This window comes from Ursus americanus, chromosome 5 (assembly GCF_024610735.1).
Source record: "Ursus americanus isolate L20-20 chromosome 5, mUrsAme1.1.p, whole genome shotgun sequence".
Taxonomy (NCBI): Eukaryota; Metazoa; Chordata; class Mammalia; order Carnivora; family Ursidae; genus Ursus; species Ursus americanus.
The window spans coordinates 64,684,950-64,699,986 of NC_142131.1; the positions used below are offsets into that span (position 1 = coordinate 64,684,950).

At 45.3% G+C, this 15,037-nt stretch overlaps 1 protein-coding gene across 8 annotated transcripts in view; it reads left to right on the forward strand.

Annotated features, from left to right (window-relative positions):
• Positions 1 to 877: 877 nt before the first annotated feature.
• Positions 878 to 15,037, forward strand: part of ALDH7A1 (aldehyde dehydrogenase 7 family member A1) — a 111,888-nt gene continuing 97,728 nt past the window's right edge. For all 8 annotated transcript variants that reach the window (XR_015724587.1, XR_015724589.1, XR_015724590.1 and 5 more), the window contains exons 1-7: positions 878 to 1,108; positions 2,421 to 2,474; positions 3,009 to 3,074; positions 9,062 to 9,142; positions 9,478 to 9,601; positions 12,790 to 12,922; positions 14,700 to 14,744. Coding sequence is in view for 4 of the 8 variants with exons in the window: in XM_087862344.1 (XP_087718470.1) it covers positions 917 to 1,108; positions 2,421 to 2,474; positions 3,009 to 3,074; positions 9,062 to 9,142; positions 9,478 to 9,601; positions 12,790 to 12,922; positions 14,700 to 14,744 (695 nt within the window). In the remaining 4 variants the exon portion in view is untranslated. The remainder of the gene's footprint in view (positions 1,109 to 2,420; positions 2,475 to 3,008; positions 3,075 to 9,061; positions 9,143 to 9,477; positions 9,602 to 12,789; positions 12,923 to 14,699; positions 14,745 to 15,037) is intronic.

Here is a 15,037-nt window from a genome sequence, read left to right on the forward strand (position 1 = left end):
CCACTAACTGAGAGCCCCACATGGGGCTTGATCTCAGGGCTCCCAGATCAGGACCTGAGCCGAAATGAAGAGTGGAATGCTCAATGGACTGAGCCACCCAGGCGCCCAAGAGTGCGCGTATATTTGTAACCCACATCGAAATCATGCTGATAGAGATGTTAGTATGTCCGTTATATAGGGTGGGCCTAGTTATGGTGGAATGAGATGAGAGGTGGGATGGTTACGCGTGGTGGGGGGTGGGGGGAGTGAGTGGAAAGGCTACTGCAGGAAAACTGAAGTAATGGAGAATGAAGGGAATTGATCAAAACTGTCTTTATTCTTCAAAAGCAAGAATATACCCTGGCAGGATATTTAGAAGGCAGTGTCATCATTTAACATTTTTCATTAATTAGAAAACTCGAATTTGTAATTTAACAGAGCAGTGAAAACAACCCTCTCCCTCCTTCCACCAAGAAACGTCCTTTGGCTACTCCAGGCAAACAGCCGCGTCACCATCACCTGAGAGCTGGTTAGAAACGCCGATTCCAGACCCCAGGCTAGATCTACCGAATCAGAATCTGCCTGTAACATGACGGCCAGGTGAGTACACGCACGAGACCCCCGGACAAGCCCTGCTCTAAGCTAGGATACTTTAGAACCGGTATTTTGCTGGAAAGAATTTCTAGCTGGAGCCAGGGTTCTCGGCGTTTTTCACCAGATGGCGGTATCCATCTCACTTCCTCCTAGAGGCACCCCACTGTTTCTGGCGGGGGCGAGCTCCGCGCGCCTCCGGAAGACCCAGGCTGGCCTGGGCCGAGGCGGGGGCGTGCTCCGGGGGGCGGGGCCCGGCCTGCCCAATGGGCTCTCCCGGGCGGGGGGCGGGGCGCTATTTCAGCCGCTCCCGGGGGCGCGGGCGCGCCGCGCGTCCGGGGTCAGTATGTGGCGTCTTCCTCACCAGCTGTGTGTGCACGTTGCGAGGGGAAGCAAGCTCTCGGGCCCTTGGAATAGGCCTGCCGCCTTCATGTCTACTCTGCTCATCAATCAGGCCCAGTACGCTTGGCTGAAGGAGCTCGGGCTCCGCGAGGAAAACGAGGGCGTGTATAATGGAAGCTGGGGAGGCCGGGGAGAGGTATGGGGGCGTGCGGGAAATCTGTGCGGCCTCAGTGCGGTCCCTGCCCAACCTGACCCGTCCCCCCCCCCCCCCGCCCCGCTGCCGTTGTGGACGGTTGTACTGGGTGGCAAGTTTTGAATCCCCGCTGTAAACGTGTGCTTGGGAAAGGTGCCTTAAAAAACAAGCTTAGATAGTTAGGGTTTTGTGTGTTACGGAGAATCAGGGTCATTTTGTAGCTGGTAGGGCTTGAACTTCCCGCACGCTTACAGCCTTATGGGAGAGTTCTGCGATGGATAGTGAGACATGCCACACGCTTAGCGTTGGGAAATTATGTCAGTTTTGTCCTTGTGACGTGTGCCTTCTGATGTGACGTGTCCACAGGTAATGTTCTGTCTTAGTTTGATACTGTCTTTTCGGAAATCCTTTGTTGGAGTTTGCAGGCCCAGACTTGGTGAAATCCTGTTGAAATTGTTGGGCGCTGAGCTTCCTTGAGGACAGGAGATCCAGCATTTTTGTATTTCCAGAGCCAGACACCATGACTGGCACCCGGTAAAAGCTCAATTAAGTGTTCTGCAGAATACGATAGAAAGATAAGATTATTACCACTCAGATTTTTTTGAAAGCTGCATACAAAAGAAAGCTTTTGTAGAAAGATGTTATATAAAAAACCAAAAAGGAAATGTTACATAACATGCCACAGATTTTGTGGAGTGTGATACAATGCACTTGCTTTGTTGGAGGAAACCCCGACTCCTTTTGGTTATCTGTGAGTATAGGAGATGCAGGTGCTGTAATTACTCTAGTCCCCTCTTCTGTTGGCGGTGTGATCCTGTTTTTCCTGTGCATGTTATTAGGTTCCTAGATAAATTACTCTCTCCTGAAAATCTTTTAGCTGCGCCTTGATTTTTTTCTTCCTAATCCGCAGTTTGTGTGGAGATAGGCCTTTCCCATAGTTGTCCACTGTTGGCTATTCCATCTTCTGACGAGGGCAGAGTAAGAGAAGAGTAAGTAAAACTCGTCAGTTTGGTCTGCTATTAATGGAAAAAGGGTGAAGTAAGGAAGGGGTTAACATTAGATTATTGCTTTTACATCCAAGTGTTTGGGTGGCAGGGCTGGGTTTTGCAAAAAGTGGTTCTGAATGTTTAGGTAAAAAATGAAAGCTCTGTAAGTGAACTGTTTGTAATAGAAGTTAATGTAAAAATTACGGGTTTGGATATGGTATCTTAAGTTTATTTTTCCTCTCCACCCCCTCTCCCAATTTGGTCTGTTCCTCCAGTTTGGAAGGGATTACATTTTTTATAGATAGCATTCATTTTCTTTTTGTTTGAAGGTTATCACGACCTATTGTCCTGCTAACAATGAACCCATAGCAAGAGTCCGACAGGTAAGTTTTTTGGTTTTTTGTTTTGTTGTTGTTTTTTTAAAATACAAACTGCCCACAGGGAATTTGTGCCAGTGATGAAGAGCAGTATGGAATCTCATAGTCCAAGAATAAAGTGTTTCTTTTTCATATGAAATTTAAGAATATCTGGGAGAGACTGCCCACTGTTTGGGTTGGGATGTCCTAGAAAAGGTGAAACAGGAAAGTTGGGGGGGGGATCCATTTAAGGCCATGCTTTTGAATCACCTGTTTTTGAATGAAGATTCTAACCTGTGAAGTCTGGGTTGGAGCCCACGGTTCTGAATTTCTGACATCTCAGGTGGTGTTCTCAGATGAGGCTAATGGACCTTGCTTCTAGAAGCAATAAAAAGCACTGCTGGGTTCTTACAAGAGTTTGGAAGCATAGGCTGTGAAATTAATTCTAAACTAGAAATCTGAGAGTCACCTAGAGATATTCCAATTCTTCTCCAAAAATCTTGGGTGTTCTCAGAACTTCCCTTTGTTTTACCCTTTGTCTCCCCCCAATTGGTAATTTAGGCCAGTGTGGCTGACTATGAAGAAACGGTGAAGAAAGCGAAGGAAGCATGGAGAGTCTGGGCAGAGGTGAGTGTGAAGGTCACGGTACCATGACCTATGGTAACTGCAGGGAGATAAGAGAAAACTCTTCAGAGCAATCTGTACTCCCTGCAGTGGGAGTTGCTGGGGGTGTGATAATCTCCCTCTGCTGTAGTCCCAGGATAGTGCCTTTTCCGTATTTAGCCTTCAAAAAATAGTGATTTTAAGTGGATAGAAAGCTTGCACCTCAGTAATGAACACTGCTTTCCGATTGAAGTTTCTTAAGTTTCTAATTGGACAAAAATTAAGGACTGTCTATGCTACAAAGACCCTTTTGCTGCTTCTCCTGCCTCCTTCCAGCCTGCTTTATGCAGGGGTAGGGGCTGGGGGTGTGGGAGGGAGCATTTCTGCTGTTGGTTGATAGTCCCGGTTCAAAGGGCAGGGGTTCCTGCAGTCTGATCAGGCAGTGGAGCCGGTACTGCCTCCTCCGTCTGTGTCTGATGTAGGAAAGAACGTTAGGGTTCAAAGCCGACAGCCAAGAAGGAATTCTTGAGATGCCTTTGGTGCGAAAAGGTGGTTTTAGTTCCGTGGGCAGGAAGAGCTGCCCTGGGGTCATGAGTAGTAGTGCATTACATACTTTCAAGTTGGGAGGGGGTTTGGGATAGTGTAGATCTGTAAGGAATTTTGGAAGCAAGGTTTCCAGGACCTTGAGGAGGCTACCTATGGTTGGGAAAAGGTCATTGATTACAGTCTAATAAAACCTTAGTCATGAGACCCTTCAGATGTATATCGGTGGGCCATATGCTTGGGGATGATTGCCAACACGTATCTTGGGGAGGTTTAGAGATAAAGGCAGTTTCCAAAGGAATTTTTATATGTTCAAGTAGACTTACAGGATCCTTGGGTGGGGGGATGGGTTTGAGCTTGGATTCCCTTTTGCCCTTAGCAAAGTATTAACATCTCTGTTTCAGGAACTTGTCATTGGGCTCTAGGTAGTAACGAAATTTGGTAATTTTTCTTCTGCCTTTGTTTCCCACATCATCTCCACCTGGGGTAATATGAGCCAGTGTAGGAGCTGTGACTGGAGCTGGGCTGGGCCACAAGGAGCTGTCACTCGGTGAGGACTGGGCCCTGGAGAGGAGAGGGAAGAACCGGGGTAGCCTGCATTTCCCAATCCTCCCTCCCCTCTCCTGCTCTCAGAATCCCCTTTGTTCTACCACCAAAGGCCTGAGGCTAGAGGAACATCCTGGATGGTTTAACCCAGCTCTAGCCTTGGGTAAATGACTTCCTTTCAGTGTGCTTTGTCTTGTAAATAGAGGATTCGGGCCTGCCTGCCTCCTGGGGTTATGGTGAGGGTTAAATTTGTTCATCATTGGAATTGCTTGCTGCAGAACCTTGTGGTTGGAAACTTCTATACTTGAGCTACACAACCACGTGCTGCTGGGTTTGGGACTGCTGAGCCAGTGTTTTCTCTGAATCAAAGATCACTAGGGTGACTTGGGGAGGGGCAGGCTCTCCTAGAGAGCCCTGATTCGGATGCCCTTTAATTGTCATCCAGGAGAGCACCTCTGTGCAAAGCAGAAGGAACATCTTTCCTGAACTTTAATCAAATCTCGCTGTAAGTTGGCGTAGGGTTCCATTATGCACAATGAAAAATACACTTGGCCACTTCCAAAAGTAAATGGTATGCTGAGTAAAGTTCACCCTAATTAGGGAAACGTGTCATTTATTGTTTGCAAAATAATTTTTGTTTTCTTTTTGATCATAAATCATACATTTTTGAGGCACCTGGGTGGCTCCTTCGGTTAAGTGGCTACCATCCACTCAGGTCATGGTCTTCGGTGCTCCGCGGAGAGTCTGCTTCTCCCTCTTGTCCTCCCCCCAACCCCTCATGCGCTCTCTCTCAAATAAATAAATACGATCTTAAAAACAACAAAACCTATTCTTCACTGAAAATTGGATGAGACAGTAAGATAATCACGTTGAATCCCCTTACCTCACCCTCTTCTGTACAGAATGGCTATTAGAGTTCGATTCTGTGCATTTCCTTCCAGTCTTTTGTGTGGTTCATAGTTGTGATTGTTAAACGTGGCATGTGTAAAATTTTGTGACTGATGGTGGCACCGCTTCCCAGCCTAAAGTTGCTGCATAGTTTTAAAAATCATTGTTTTCCTATATATAAGCTATTTACAAAGAAGTTCATTACACTTTATGTTTTTGAGCAGTTTCAGGTTTACAGTACAGGGGAGGGAAAATCTTTTGCTTTTCACTTCTGTGTTCTGTGGCTGGTCCAGTAATTGGCATAAAACGGATTCACAGGAGAAAAAGATTTTAATTTCTCATGTGGGGCAGGGAGGGGTGGCAGTGAGGAAAGATCTCAGACCCAAGGGCAGCCAGACATCTAGGCTTCTATGCATTCAAAGCTCGGGGGCTTCTTGTGGTCTGAAGGCAGTTCACAGGAAGGTGAGAGGAGCACATGTTTTCCCTGCCATGCATATGGGTCTCCTTACGAAAGTGATCTCTGGTAGTAACTCGCTTCTTGGCACAGATCCCCTTTGTAAGTTCTTTTAGGCGGTGAAGGGGGAGGAGAAAAGCTTTTCCTGAGTCTGGTGGGCCTTGTTTGCCTTCAGCTTAAAATGATCCTCGTGCCAAAGTGACACGTTCTCGCTCAGTCTGTGACCTGTTAACAGAGCGATGAGCCTCACGCGGGGGAGTTCCTGTCCCTCCTCATACTCGGCTCATTCCCTCTTATATTAGTGCCATGCCTTTGTTACAGTGGGAGAGCCAGTGCCGATCAGTTTTTATTAACTAAAATCCATAATTGTGTTAGGATTCGCTGTTTGCATACATGTTTTGAATGCCAGGGAAACCTGTGACCAGAAACATCTCTTAGGTGTGTGTGTATTTACCCAGGTGTGTGTAAGTCATGATCTTGTCTTTCCGAACTGGCTTCTGAATCAGTCTTGGCTGTGCGAGGGGCTGGCCACCGACACTGTGTTGCCTTCCCTTGATAGCGTGCCATACTTTTCTGTTACTGCTATTTTCACGCTGAGGATCGCATTTGGTAGTGTGTTCTCATGGAACAGTGCCCCCCTCCACCTACCACGCTTTCTCCTGTTTCCCGGGCTGTTCGATCTCCCAGTGGAGTAAGGTTGCTAAGTGAGAACGGGTTGTTGCCCTGGGTGATGGTGGAGTTTGTAGGGGATCCCACTTGTTAGAATTTGAGTTAAGCAGTGGAGTTCAAAGTTGAGGGAAGCGGCAGAACCTTTCCTAACTGTGCTTCTGGGGCTCCTGCCAACGGGGCAGTGACTTAGAGGCTGCTGGTTCCTCGAGCAAGAACAGAGCAAAGCTCATGCCCTCCTGGCCTACACACTTACCCTCCTGGGTCCTTACTCCCGCAGGGCTCCTTCTGCTTTGCCCTGATGGTTTGGGCTGGCCTTGCCTGTGTGAGGACAAACCACTGTTTCATTGAGTTCACTTAGATTAAGCCTGGAACTTTTCAAAGGAAATGCTCTTCTTTAAGGAAAAAGTGTAAAACTAGAGGAAGGTAGTTTATACACACTGATTTCTTTCCCTTAACTATACCTAAGCACAGAGAACCTGGTCGGGAAAACTGGCTCCACTGCTCTCATGAACTGGTTTCAACACTGAATGCCGCCATTTATGCTTCTCTGCACCCTGTGTGTCATTGTTCTTGCTCGTCTCTGGTGAGGAGGAGCCACTGTTAATGGGCCATCTCTAATTGAATAAAGGAATACCATGTACATGGAAGCTCTTTCCTTGGGTTTCCTTGTATTATTGCCCCAGAGGCTCAGCTAATATTCCCTTGGCGCTCATAATTCCCTCCTCATGGCTCTGCGGATGATTGCTCTAAATGTGACCTCACAGGTGCAGTGTGCAGGGATGAGCACTCTTGCTGCCCATCTCAGGAGGGCATGGGGTTGTCAATGGCCTGTCACGCTGGGACCAATCAAGCTCATCTGGGAGATGGGGTTGTCTTGTTGTCTACTGTGCCCTCATTTCTGTCTCCCCAGACCTAATCCTGGCTTTCTCAATTCTTGCTACTCCATCCCGTCATTTGGGAGGCTGGAACACAAATGAAGAGGCCGCATTTGAGTGGTCTTGGATGGAATCTAGCCCAAAAGTTATGGGTGGTGATTCTTCTAAATACCCAGAGTTGAGAATCTGTCAGTGACCAGTTGTCAGTTACCAAGTCTTGAATATTTTAAAGTATATTTATCTCTGTTGCTGTCTTTGTAATTGAGACAAGTCACCATCTTTGTCTTGCCTAATGGTCTTCCTATGTGAATCTTGTCTCCCTCTGATCAATTTTCTAGACCACAACTAGAGTGATTTTTTTTTTTTTTTTTAATGAGCTCTAAGCCCACCATGAGGAGTGAAGTCATGACCCCAAGATCAAGAGTTGCATACTGTTCAGACTTAGCCAGGCGCCCCTGGAGTGATATTTTATTTTATTTTATCTTTTATTATTACTATTTTTAAAGATTTTATTTATTTATTTGACAGAGAGAGAGACAGCCAGGGAGAGTGGGAGAGGAAGAAGCAGGCTCCCATCGGAGGAGCCCGATGTGGGGCTCGAGCCCAGGACTTTGGGATGGTGCCCTGAGCCGAAGGCAGACGCTTAACGACTAAGCCACCCAGGCGACCCTGGAGTGATATTTTAAAGCACTGTGATTTCCCCATACCATTTAACGCCCTCTAATGATTTTCCCACTATTTTTTGGAGGAACCTTTATAAGGTCCTTTGCTTTGTGGCCTCTTAATTTTCTCTCTTGCCTCTTTTAATCCCTTTAAATTTTCTAAAATACCCCATATTCTCTCTTGCCTTTTGGCCTTTGCATATGCTATGTTTCCTTTTGCCCATAATTTCCCTCCTCTTTCTCTACCTCTTTACCTGGCAAGCACCAGTCATGCTTGAGGTCTTAGATCTCAACCTCAAACTTCTTCAGAAAGCTGCCTTCTTCCCTGCTCGCTTAACACCAAGCAACACAAAAGTAACACTTAGGTTCTCCCCTTATACAGTCTGGCTTATCCAGCACGACACTCGCCACATGAGATGGAAATCCTGTTTCTTGTCTCCACCACCCCATTGGGGTGTTGGTTCTAGTGGGCTTGAATTGTAGCTGTCTTCCCTAGTATCCCTGGGGAAGAACAGAGTATCTGGCGCATAGAAAGTATACAGTAATTATTGGATAGAGACCGAATACTATATACACAGAATACAATGTAAAGGGTCATGTGTATTGGCCATTCTGAGTTGCTATTAACTGAGCCACCTGGGCTCCCCTGCTCCACGCCCCACCCCCCAGCAGTCTTACAAAAGGCAAAGCAGGGGCACCTGGCTGGCTCAGTCAGTAGAGCATGCAGCTCTTGATCTTGGGGGTCTTCAGTTCAAGCCCCAGTTTGGGCGTAAAGCTTACTTAATTAAAAAAAAATCTTTGGGGAAAAAAAGGTAAAGCAAATCATCTCCTTAAAAACCATTAAAGCCTTCCCATTGCACTTAATAGTTAGATTCAGGAAGATAATTAGCTCCAGAATGCCTCGTTTATTTTTGCCCCGGTGTCTGGCATTATTCCTGTCACATAGTTGGTGCTCAGAAAATAGTGGGTGAATCATAATTTGAATGGGTTAGGGAATACAGTTTTATCAGCTGAGTCTAGGATTTGGGTATGCAGTCAGTCAGTGTGACCCATAAGAAAATATCACTGGGAATCATAAAGGTTTGCTGGTATTTAAGGTATTTTAAGCTTTTTTAAGAATCATTGTGTTCAGTGCCAGAATTTCTCTCTGTACTTGGCACAGACCCTTACTCTCCAAAAACCTGTCATCTGATCGATGTTTTCTGGGGCTCTGGTATCAGTGTGAGGGATGTGCCATAATCACAGTTTGGATGTGATCCAAAAGCCATCTGATGGGTTTGCATTTAGTTCTCTTAGCGCATATTTGTCTAATACTGTGTTACAAACACGAGTTTACACTTTGAAACAGATGCTAAGATTCCATTGTCTTCTTAGGTTCCTGCTCCGAAGCGAGGAGAAGTAGTGAGACAAATTGGGGATGCTTTGCGGGAGAAGATCCAAATACTAGGAAATTTGGTAAAGTATTTTCATAGTAAATAGACATTCCTTTGAGTTAGGGAGTAAGGCTGTTGTGCATTTGTGTTTAAGATTGTAAGATTGTGATGCTAGCGGAGAATAGTTCATACATTTAATAAATGTCTTCAGTGGAAAGATGAACAAGATGAACAGGGAAGAGTAAAGACAACTCGTGGGTTTTTAAATTAAGATAATAACAGACTTTCTGCAGTTTATACCTTCACAAAATAGACACGAGATATGGTTTGCTAACCCCCCTCCTGCCCCATAAATTTAGTATTTAAAACATGAATTGTGTGGGGAAAAATGCCTCTTGGCTCTTTGGTTTTTTTTAGGTGTCTTTGGAGATGGGGAAAATCTTAGTGGAAGGTGTGGGAGAAGTTCAAGAGTACGTGGATATTTGTGATTACGCTGTTGGCTTATCACGCATGATTGGAGGACCCATCCTGCCTTCTGAAAGTAAGCAATGAAGTCAGTTTTATGGGGATTTTCGGTAACATGAATCACCAGTTCATCAGGAAAACAATTTGAAAATAAATCCCAAGGGCCCGAAATGTTTAATACCAGTTTCAAGACTCTAATTTGAGTAAATACTCTGAAATATGACAAAGGTTTATATATAAAGGTGTTCCTTGTAGTATCAGTAGCTAAAATTTGAAATGACATGAATGCCGTATCATATGACAAATGTTAAGCTAATTTTGGTAGCATTAGCATATATTAAGTCATACTTAATGAAGATTGTTCTCCCCTAACCCCACACTTTTTATGGGAAAGTTGTATTTACTTACTTTTGAATTATTTTAAATTTTTTTAAAGAGGTGATAAATTCATATCACAAAATTGAAAAGGAGTAAAAGGGTAAAGGATGAGAAAAGTTTTCTTCCTACCTCCCTGGGTAGTCCCTAGTGTTCCCATGGAAGCAGTGAATGTTTCTGGTTTCTTCTTTATCTTTTTAGAGGTTTTGCGGTTGTGCGAGCAAACACGTGTCCTTCAGGAACACCAGCGTTAGCAAGCTAGATGTTCTGTTCTGTACTTATTTTTTACTTAAAGATCGTTGTTTATTATTCCAGTAAGGACTTCATCTTTTTTTATGCCTTTCTATTGGTTGTCAGGACACTGACAGTTTTTTAGCCAGTGCCAAATGATGGGTATGTAGGGCATTTCCAGTTTTTTTGCTGTTACTCTATGTTGCAAGGACCGACCTTGTACTTGGAGGAGGTTTCCACAGTGAGCATAGGGGTTTTTGTGGTCTGTAACGTTTGAAGTGTTAATGGAGCCAAACAGGTGACTGCATGTCTGCAGAGAAAGTACCAAGGGGTGCCGGTCGGCCAGAGCAGTGATGGGGTTGTTGCTGTGTATGGCAGAATTCTTGATGGATGTTTTTTTGTGTTTTTCTCTGTTCTCAAAAAATTTCCATGATGGGAATTATGTTACATTTATAATCAGGAAAAGAAATATATTTTTTTTAAGACCACATTTTCGTCTTATTCTTGGCATATTTGGCAGATTACCTGCTTGTGGAAAGAATTGGGATTTTGTTTTTTTAAGTACAGTTAATGTCCTTAATTAGGTATAGAACAGTGATTCCCATTATCCAAGATGGATTTTATGTTACCATTTTCAGTAGGCTTTTCTAGTTAAGAAAGTAAGTTGCCAGTTAGGACAAATATACATGTACAAATAAGGAACTGCTTTGATTTATACCTACTGAGATGTCTGTCTCACCAATTTAAATCTTTTTCAGTTGTTGGCACATTATTTTTATTTTTTATATTTTTAATTTTTTAAAAATATTTTTATTTGAGAGCGAGATCATGTGCATAAGCGGGGGTTGGGGAGGTAGAGGGAGAAGTAGACTCCCCGCTGAGCAGAGAGCCCGATGCGTGGCTCAATCCCAGGACCCTGGGATCATGACCTGAGCTGAAGGCAGATGCTTAACCGATTGAGCCACCCACGTGCCCTGTTGCCACCTTTTTTAGAAGAGTAGGTTATTCATGTATGCAGAGGCTTTGCGGGTGACTTTGATTTCATTAATGTAGTAAGTGCTTACCGAGTGTGTACCAGGTGCCAGGTGAACTGCTAGTGATACTTGATCAGAAAGGCATCGTCCTTATCCTGAAGGGTTTAATTAGTTGATTGATTGGTTGATAGAGTGAGCGAGCGAGCGTGCATAGTAGCGGGGCAAGGGTGGAGGAGAGGGAGAGAGAGAATCTTAAGCAGACTCCATGCCCGGCGTAGAGCCCTATGCAGGGCTTGATTGCGCGACACTGAGATATGACCCAGAGCAAAATCAAGAGTCAGATGCTTAACCAACTGAGCCGCCCAGGCACCCCATACTGAGGGAATTTATAAGCTTAAAGATACCTTTAAGTTTTAGAGTGGGAGGCAAGGGGGAGACAAGTCATGGGATAATTGTAACAGTGTGTGGTAGGTACTGTGATGGGGTGCAGGGGAAGATGGTGACCCTGAGCCAGCCTTGTGAGGCAATCAGGAAATGCCCCAGGAGACAGTAATCCAGGGTCAGGCCTCAAGGAAGAGACCAGTGGGGTGCTGCGGGAGGGGTGCTTTGACACTGGGAGGAAGTCTGTGATTTAAGGTGGGAGGACGTGGCTTATTTGGGCAACTGCCTTGCTTCAGCATAGCTTAAGGGCACCGTGTGAGGGGAGACACAGGGTGCTGATGGAGTCCTGGGAGAGACTCGTCCTGGCGAGGAATTCGGACTTTGTCCTGAGGGCAACCACAGTCATCATCCAGACACCACAGGTTTGTAAGCAGGGGACAGAGGGCATCAGGGCTGTCCTGGCCTCCATGGGGAGGGGCCAGGAGGAGGCTGTGTCAGCACTTTGTCTCTAGGGGGATTGAGGTGCCTCAGCTAAAGGAGGGCCTGGAAGGAGGGCAGCTACTGCTGGGTTCCCTGTTCCCACAGCGAAAGAGGGCCAGGAAGATGGATGGCTGGGAGCCCTGCTTTCCCAGTCAGTCTGTGGTTTTAACTCAGTTTGTGAGCCGTCACCTTCCTTGCCCCAGTTCACTGCTCCGGCTGCCTTCTATTAAAATACGCCCGTTGTGGGATGGTGGGTGATGTTACATTTAAAAGTTGTTTATAAGATACGTATTTTTGTTTGTATTTATCATTTTCTTATACGAACATAAAGACTTGCGCACTTCATTCACTTAACATACATATACTTCTTAGAGCTGTTCTTTTTTTCTTATAAATGAGCCACCTTGTCTCTGCGGAGAGGTCGGCCGAGGGCTTTACAGGCAGTGTAAACAGGAGTCAGAGCTCCTGTATGATGCCCTTGGCAGTTACATCCCCCAGGGCACCTCTCATCCCTCTTGGACGTTCCTGTCTCCCAGGGTGCTGATGCTGCCCTGCTCCACACTCAGCTCCTGGGAGGATCAGAGGCACAGCGGTAGCAGTACGGTGTGTAACCTGGAGTGGCAGTAACAGCTGTATTGTATGCTAATTAGCGTACCACCCTCCAGCAGCTGTGTAAAGTGATCACTGCACAGCATCTGGAACCCCCGCTGCGGCTGGTGCACCTTCGTTCTCAGAATGTATGATTTCAGACTCTGTTACCTTGACCATCAAATGCATTAGGACAGTATGCTTAAGCGTGTTCTGCCCCATCTCGTGTCCTCAGGACCTGGCCACGCGCTCATTGAACAGTGGAATCCTGTAGGCCTGGTCGGCATCATCACTGCGTTCAACTTCCCCGTGGCAGTGTACGGTTGGAACAATGCCATCGCGATGATCTGTGGGAACGTCTGCCTGTGGTAAGACCTCACTTTCTGACGCGGTAGTAAGATGATCACAGTAGCCATTTGCAGCTACTGCTGAAAGGATTTCAAATGTATTGAAATGTTTTCTAATGTCCGACTCTTTGATGAACATGTAAGTCCCACCTGCTAGTGTCCAGTGCTGATGTTTTACTATTACGTGTTTTGCCCTTGGTAAAATTAAATTTCTTGCCTTATTTTTTTGGCAAAGCCTTGTCCCCATGCTTGTTTCCAGCTCTTTCCACCCCAGGTAAGAGTTAGTGTCAGGCTCTGTGGGTTTGAAGGCTCAGTCGTCCACGAGGCTGTTTCTGCTTCAGATAACAAGCTGCAAGTGTCCCAGGGGCACCAGGGCACCTGTAGTTCTAGCCAGCTGTGTATAAATTAGGAGGTCCCCGTGAATCCTCAGTTTCAGTATTTCACTAGAATGACCCACGGAACTCAAGAAAGTGCTGTATTTAATGACTGCGGTTTTAGTTGAAAAGTCTCATACTCTGAGCTAGCCAGGCACTTGGTTCCAGTTTGACTTTAAAGGATACACGTAGGGTAAGGTGTAGGCTAAGGTGTAGATGGGTCCCAGAGACAGAGCATCTCTGCCTTCTCCCAGTTCAGCTGGGGCATGTTACCCTCCCTCCCGAGAGGGTGCACTAATCTTTGGTGTCTACAGTTTTTCTTGCGGTTTCCTTACAAAGACACAGTTGATTAAATCATTGGACACGTGAGTGGACTCTTGTCAGCCCTCCTCCCTTCGCCATAGGTGGAGTCAGGGAGGGCTGAAAGTTCCAACCCTCCGATCACATGGTTGGATTTTATGGTGACCAGTGACCAGCCCCCGTCCTGCAGCTGTCCAGCAAACCCCATCCCCCACCCCAAGTCACCTCATTAGCATAACAAAGACACATAACCCTCAGGAAATGCCAAGGGGTTCTGATGCTGTTTCAGAAACTGGGAACACAGACCTGATACATTCTTTATGCCTCACTCTAAAAACAAAACTAAGTTAAAGAGTTGGAGAAAAAAGAACTTGGGAAGAGTCTTTGTGAAATTTGACTTTTTCCCCCCTTCAGTAAAAATTTCGTAGTGAATTCCCAAGTGATTCTGCAGCCATTGGCCAGTGTTCCCATTGATACGTTAACTTTTACATCTTTATAAAAAATGCGATAGTAGAATTTAGCTGGGAAATGACTGTTTCGCAGATGACGGAACACTTGCATAGTTTTAGCTTCCATGGTGAGATCAGGAAAGTCAGGAGAGTTGTCTTGGCCTGTCTGGCGTCTGTCCCACTGGTTATTCACTTAACTGTAGTGTTGCGTCCAGTTGAACATATTCACCCACTATCTGCAAAAGCCAGGCATCGTTGGGAGATTAATGATTTGGCACCATGTTGCCAAAGAGACCCACGCTTTCAGATGTTTGAATCCATAAAGACTAGTCCTGTGGTTTTTCTCAGCCCCCTGAGCCTTTTGGGGAACTTCTGAAGTTCATATTGATAGATTTTCATGTCCATAATTGATGAAGGTTAATACAGCATTTCCTGTGTTCAGTGCAGCAAGCAGGTTCAAAATTGCCATTTTATGTTTTTCAAAGTTTTGTAGTCCCTTGGGTCCCAGAGACACAAAGCTGCAGAAGGACAGGTTCTGATTTCAGTTACGAGGCTCCGTGGTCTAATTGGACAGAACTTGTCACAAAGACTTCTGGTTTTGCTTGACAGTAAAAGGTATTTATGATTTCCCCCAAATAAAGTTGCCTTTTTTTTTTTTTTAATAACCCTCTCAAGGAAAGGAGCTCCAACAACTTCGCTCATTAGTGTAGCTGTCACAAAGTAAGTATGTGTGGCTTTCTTTTTTCCTGAGTGTTGAATAATCTCAAAGGGTGATTTGTAGGCGCTGATTTTTAATTAGGTGTGAAAGGGTCACATTTACTTAAGATGGAATTTGGATAACCTCTTTCTCCTTTGATTGTAATAACATTTTGATAATCATTTTATAGTGTATGGAGCTCTTCCAGAGCCCTATCATTGAACTCTTTGGCAACATGCCAGATATTGATTAACATGTTGAAATTGAGCTCTTATAAACCTTCATGTCATTTGGGAAATACAAATCCAGTGGAAAG